Source organism: Monopterus albus, unplaced genomic scaffold (genome assembly GCF_001952655.1).
Source record: "Monopterus albus unplaced genomic scaffold, M_albus_1.0 scaffold189.1, whole genome shotgun sequence".
Taxonomy (NCBI): Eukaryota; Metazoa; Chordata; class Actinopteri; order Synbranchiformes; family Synbranchidae; genus Monopterus; species Monopterus albus.
The window spans coordinates 922,007-928,865 of record NW_018128069.1 but is presented as its reverse complement, the minus strand read 5'-3'; the positions used below and the strand labels follow the sequence as shown (position 1 = coordinate 928,865).

The following is a 6,859-nucleotide window of genomic DNA, read 5'->3' as shown; positions in this document are numbered from 1 at the left end:
TCCCTACACTGCTGAAATGTCCTTTGGTAGCCGTGTGCGGCCGACAGTTCAGAGACTTCCGGGTAGATCCTCTTGTTACGTGTTGCCAAATCCAGCTCTTGCTGGATTTTTTTCATCAGCTGCCAAACACAGAAAAGTTTACACCTCCTCATTTGACCACAGCATAGTTTTGTGTGCTGCCATGTAGTCGGTATGGTTTAAGTAATTATAAATACAGGGTAAGTAGTTAGTACAGTAACTACAGTAAAGTAGCGCTTAGCATTAAATAATGGTGCTTTCTTTGTTCCAGGACATTCTGTGCAAGAATTTGCAGTTAAAATACTCATGACATGCAGCTGAGAGCTGAAGAGAAGTCTCATCCTTCAGTTCATGTAACATGATGTGTTCTGTATTATTAACCCGATCTGAAAACTATAGTTATCAAATAAATGTAGCGGCTCGGAAAAGTAATGAAGATGTAGTAGGCCTGTGGTATGAAGTAGTAGAAAATTAAAATACTCAAGTAGAAATTCCTCAAAACGGTACTTTAGTACAATAAATAAAATATAAAATAATAAATGCATATTAAATAGATAGATAGATGTATTTGGTTACTTTCCACCACGGAACTTATGAAAGTATTTGAGTGGCAGTGTTTGGGATGGACGGGGAGGAGGAGGTAATACTGAAAAAAATGTCTGCTGCTCAGAGCAGATTGTTTAAAACAATAACAACAGCAGAAATAAACTAGTTAATTATAATGCATGCGAACTGATCTTTGAGCACTTGTACAGGTCTGGAACATGTTTGTCATTGTTTTGGTAAACTGAACCTTTCTGTGATATACATGGTGGAAATACGGCATCACATTCACCAGCTCAACTCTTACAGTAGACACTTTATTTCTGTCTCTCATGCTGCAGATTTCATGATGCACTATTTTACAGTTCATTAAAGGAAATCAATCCACACACATACAATTACATCTCTTGAATGTCAAGAATAAAACAGGCTCCATGGACTTGGTGCAGTGATGGACGACCTGCCAGAGACCCACAGGCGTGTGGACATGATGTAGAGGTCTGTGTGTACTCTGAGGGTCACGCATACAATTTATCATATACAGAAGGTAAATGGTAAATGGACTGTATTTTGTATAGCGCTTTCTCACAGTGTGTTGCACTGGCCAAAGCGCTTTACAGAGATGATACACCATTCACCCATTCACACACAACATTCACACACTGATGACGACAAGCTGCCATGCACCAGCGCTAGTCAAGCCACCAGGAGCAATTCGGGGTTCAGTGTCTTGCTCAGGGACACTTAGGCAGGTAGGTAAAGTCTGTGTAGAAGTTTGTGTTCTCTATAGACTGACTCAGTGTCTGGATAGCCTGTGACAACTGAAGGTCTGTGAGCAACACAACAGACTTAAATGTTGCCACTGGTGATATGGACACATCTGTGTAATGGTGTATCACAATATCAATGTGCAGTATCGTGATATGGTAACAAACTATCAGTAGACAAAATAATCTGAGGGAACGTTTAGCAATTCCACTTGATTAACAGAAGAACTAATGTACTTCATTCCATTGATGTAAATATACTGTAAATCCGTTAGTGATTTGCAAATTTTCAATCCCAAGTAGCTCAGCCAGAGACAGAGGGCCCTGTTGCGGCAAAATTCTTATCAAGGCTCGATTAGTGCAAAATAAAGTCTTGGCATCAACCTGAATGTAGTTGCACGTTTATTTCTAACAGAAAGGAGCAATCTCTGGACACAGTGTTCAACAGTCTGAAGCACGGGGGCCGTTAGGGGGGGGAAGTTAGGACGATTCTAAGGGCCCACGAACTTTGGGGGCCCACAGTCTGTGGGTAGAGGGCTCAACTTCAAATTTTTTCATAGGGCCCAAAACTGCTAGCGGCACCCCTGGTCTGAAGGAGAGGCTCCCAGAACGGAAAGCTACATGTCCTTATACACACACATGTGAGTGTAGGAAACAGATGCCTGCTGCCTCAATATTCAAAAATCAGCCACTATATATCATGTTCATAACTGTAGCTCTAGATTAAACAAGACATCCATACCTGTTGTGCTAATTTATCAACTCCATTACCATTGAGTCCTGTGATTTTGAAGTCTAGCAGCTACACTGTGACTGCACCTTCTACTTGCAGCAGAGAAAGGCCAGAAAGAAAAATGTGACTATGAATAACAGAGATGATGGTAGATATTTTTGGTGTGAAGGTAATTAAAGCAGAAGCAGCAGCTCTGATGGAGACAGAATGATTCAGCCGGTGCAGAGGTCTCAGATTCAGATTATTGTTTCACCCACAGAAGAGAATCTGCCAAGCCAGCTGACCAATCAGAGGCCAGCATGCTGCCTCCATCAGATGACTTCCTTGCTCAGACCTCGTTGACACAGATCAAAATCACAGCCAATGCTAACGAAAGACAGGCTGCTTCAATCAGCCAGCCGGTTTACAGCAGGCTTGGCACCATGTCGTCCAAATCACACACACACACGCACAGAGCAGAGCAGACCTGAGCTCTGCAGTCTGCTTTAACACAAACATAGCTTCCTGTCGAGGCCCTGGCTCTGTTTCAGGCCTGGGAGAGCTCCAGGTGAGCAAACACAACTAATTTCTACAAATAAACAGCCACGATGAAGTTTGGATGGGCTGATTGGCTGGATGTGACCATGACACCAAGCTGCCACTGCAGCCCAGATGTGAGGAGTTTAGGCTTTTGATTAAACATTGACTTTGGGAGGGGCTGATCACAACAGCATCTGGATGTCGTTTCATCCAGTCAAACACAGATATCTGACAGACAACTCAGTCTCCTGCTATTTGTGGGTGACCAGGATAAGAATTAGGGAAAAAATTGTAAATACCAATCAAATTTCATTAGGATTTTATTTTCCAAAGAAATACACTTTTTTTTTAAATTTACTGTAGTAAAAAGTGAATTGTGAAATCACTCCCTATTATATGGCCAAAAATATGTGGACAGCTCTTTACGCTAGTTCTCTTTCATCTTTCTTTGGTAAAATGATATGCTAGACCACATTTTTTGTCCAACTTTGTGTCACCAGTATGTGTTTGTCCATTTTTTCCCCAACATGACAGTGTCCCCATGCACAGAGCCAGCATCATAATGAGAAGGTTTTCCCAGCTTGGTGTGGAACAACTTCACTGTCACCCAACACCTTTGGCATGAATTGGAACACAGACTGTTAATGCCAAACATCAGTGCTGGACCTCACCAATGCTGTTGTGGAGGAATGGGAGTAAATCCCTGAAGCAGGTTCAATATCTGGTTGAGAGTGGAGGCTGTTAGGACATTTAGCCCATTGTGTTGGACTGACATGTTTCACTATTCAGTGTGGGTGAAATGCTCATTTGTCTGCATACTTAGATTATAGTTGGTTCTTGTGCAGATACTTTAGCTCTTAAATATGTGCATCTGATAAATAACCGCTTGAGAGAGAGCCAAGAAGATGAACGTTTTATACCCTGAATTTAGTCTCTCAGGCAGAGTTTTTCCCCCACACAAGCTCTGTAATGAAACCGTTTAAAGTATTGGATTTTGCATTGATCAGTTGCCGGGATTTGTTTTTCTGGGGAAAAGCTCTGCTAAAAAAGCAGCTTCGGTGTAAAAAAAACTTAACCATGAGTGCTCATATAAATTATGTGGTTGTTTTGGAAGGCACCGACAAGCTGTTTGTTGTGTGGCTAAGTGGACTTGTCGAGAGAACTTCATTAATCTAAATGGGGAATCGCAGTTACAGCGGCCAAGTTAAGCAGAGCAAAACAAACACTGCACTTTTATCAAATGCGTTTTAACAGCTTTATGGTTTAACTGCCAGACCGCAAAGTAACAACACAGAAACATGAATAATCAGCTCCAGTCAAGGTCACACACTGGCCTTCAGACCGGCATGTGTATTAACAGCATTTCTAAAGTAACAACTGTATGTGAGGTGCGTTTACTTTGCTCACCTTTGTCACTAAACACTGTCAGGTTGTCCTTTGACGACCCGCTGGGTGTGTTGCCAGAAATTACACACACACACACACGGCGGTGATGTGTTGTGAAGACTGAAGGAATTAGCAGAAAGTAGCCGGTGTCGGTTGAGGTCGATTCAAACTCTGGTGGAAACAAGCCAGCATGCACAGAGTTGCGTTTCCATCACTTCAGAGTACTTTACATTCGTTCCCTGAAGACGTACCCTAACGTTAACCATAACGTTTTTAGTCCCCAGTGAATAGATTTGTCTGCACAACATGAGCAATCCCCCCCCCCCCCCACAACCCCACACAGCTCAATGCATGAACGCCAACCAGGAAGAAAATCTGTGCTGCAAGAAATATCAAGGACTAAAGGGCCATACCACTGTCCCTATAAGATACTTGTTGCACTATTAAGGCCCTTTGAACGTTTTGAAATGATCTGAGCAAAAATAACCACAATAAAATCTGTCACACATTTCACTGAGTTCCACAACGTTTTCACTCGCATTTAGCATCATTTTGAGTTTTTGAAATACAGGGGGCATGAATTCCAGATGATGTTTTGTTCCACAGAACTTGTGGATTTTATGATAAAACGATTCTTTTTTATGTTTCAGCACAAATCAACCAACTAGTAAGTGAGCACAATTTAAAATCAAACCGAATTCAAACACACGACCAGGCTTTATCCTACGTAGCCAGGATCAAACTGAATTGAATTACTGTATTTACTATTAATGATCTGAGAAAAAATAACCACAATCAAATCTGTCACACATTTCACTGAGTTCCACAACGTTTTCACTCGCATTTAGCATCATTTTGAGTTTTTGAAATACAGGGGGCATGAATTCCAGATGATGTTTTGTTCCACAGAACTTGTGGATTTTATGATAAAACGATTCTTTTTTATGTTTCAGCACAAATCAACCAACTAGTAAGTGAGCACAATTTAAAATCAAACCGAATTCAAACACACGACCAGGCTTTATCCTACGTAGCCAGGATCAAACTGAATTGAATTACTGTATTTACTATTGCTGTAAACGACCAAAGATTAACACCAAGCTCCAAAACAAGAAAACTTAGCAGTAAACCATTAGAGTTGAATATGGTTAATTCTGCAGCTTCATGTTCATCCACATGTAAATGGGAACCAGCCCCTGTAGCAGATCCCGTCTCGTTCGCGTTTTTACGCATTGATAATAAATAAAGCACCCTCCTACCTCGCAGGTTCTGGATCTTCACCACGACCTCGGCGGGCTCCCGCAGGCTGCGCGCCAGGTACAGACGCCCCGAGTCCCGCTCGATCTGGACCGGTGAATCTGGGTCGGATATCACCTCGAACCACCGTTGCTCAAACATCTGGTCCGGCACCGTGAACACCAGGTCTCCCACTCTAACGTGGTCTGGGACTGTCACGGTGTAGGTCAGCTCCTCGGACAAAGCCCGAGGCCTCCGGCGCGCTCTGCTGGAGTGGCGCACGATGACGCGCAGGAACACCGGCTCACCTATCAACGCCACATCTCCGTCGTCCTTCACATAAAGGTGAAGAGTCACCTGGCTGACACCCAACAGGGACCCGACCAGCTTCACCTGACCGGTTTGGGGAACCACGTGGAACAGGTGAGAACCTGGAGACGCGTAAATAGTAACGCGTCCATTTCTCTCGGCGTCACTGTCCTTTGCATCAAAGCGGGCCAGCTCGGTACCGAGCGGTGTCAGTTCGTCCACTTCAATCGTCTTGTTCCCGCTGGTGAACCGGGGTATGTTGTCATTCTGGTCCGCCACCTCGACCTGGACGGCAACTGGTCTCCTCAGACACCGCTGCGGCAGCGCCACCATCAACTCGTACATAGCTATAAACTCCCGGTCCAGCGGTTTGGCAGAGATCAATCCCAGATACCTCCAGTGGTCTCGGTGCCCGCTGTGGTGAACCAGCCTAAAATCCGACGCATAATCCCCCTTCAGACTGGCATTCAGGTCCGCACCGGGGCAGCCGCCAGCTCCGACTGACAATACCACTCCGTCCACCGGCGTCCCAGCCGGAGAGTTCTCCGCTATTTGGCCGAAGTAGCGCGCTGGATGCCCGGAATGCGCGGACAGACATGCCGGTGAGACATGAAAGAGCAGCAGTGGGAGCAGGTGAAAGAGGCTGTGCAGGGGAAGTGGTCCGGTTGTAGCTTTGTTCATGTTTCCATCAAACCCGTTTCAGTTGGAGAAGACAGCAAAGTGTCTGCAGAGCCACGATAGCGGATCTGTCTCTTAGTGATCCAGTTTAAAAGGGCTTTAAGCGAAAATAAAGATTTAGGTCCAGGAAGGAGCGCAGCTTCCCGAAGCAGGAAAAAGAATCCAACAGTTTATTAGCTGGTTCACTTAAAAAAGCTCTAATTAACTCCCGGTTCCGTTTGGTGAAAGTCTGTGCAGAGCGCGAAAGAAAAATATCAGCAACAGTATGTAGCCGCTGCTCCTCTCCAGTTAATTAATAATTCAATCAGGAGGGACTTTTACGCGCAGAGAAAGTCTTTTCCTCGCTCTCAGTAAAAATATATCAACACCAATAGAAATGTTAGTAAAAAAATTGTATTCAGAGATTTTTTTTAATTAGGCAAAGATGCTTCAGAGCGTCTCCACCATCTCCCCCGAAGGATGGTTCAGACTGACGGGCGCACAGACACCCAGCAGGCTCCATGTGGCTCCGTCGGTACCGCCCCCCTTTCACAAATAGACCAATCAGAAGGCAAGAACGAGACTGAGCGACAGGCAGCGTAGTGCGCGGGAGAGAGAGAGAGAGAAAGAGACCGGCTAGGAACACATGCAGTTTAGTGTCTGGTCTTTAATGTAAAGGAAATAAAATTGT

General features: G+C 44.4%; 1 protein-coding gene across 1 annotated transcript in view; it reads right to left on the bottom strand.

Moving 5' to 3' along the window:
• Window positions 1-6,584, bottom strand: part of LOC109970077 (neural-cadherin) — a 93,376-nt gene extending 86,792 nt beyond the window's left edge. Inside the window, exon 1 of the mRNA XM_020617398.1 lies at window positions 5,226-6,584. Within this exon, the coding sequence (XP_020473054.1) occupies window positions 5,226-6,192 (967 nt within the window). The 5' untranslated portion in view covers window positions 6,193-6,584. The remainder of the gene's footprint in view (window positions 1-5,225) is intronic.
• Window positions 6,585-6,859: the final 275 nt, after the last annotated feature.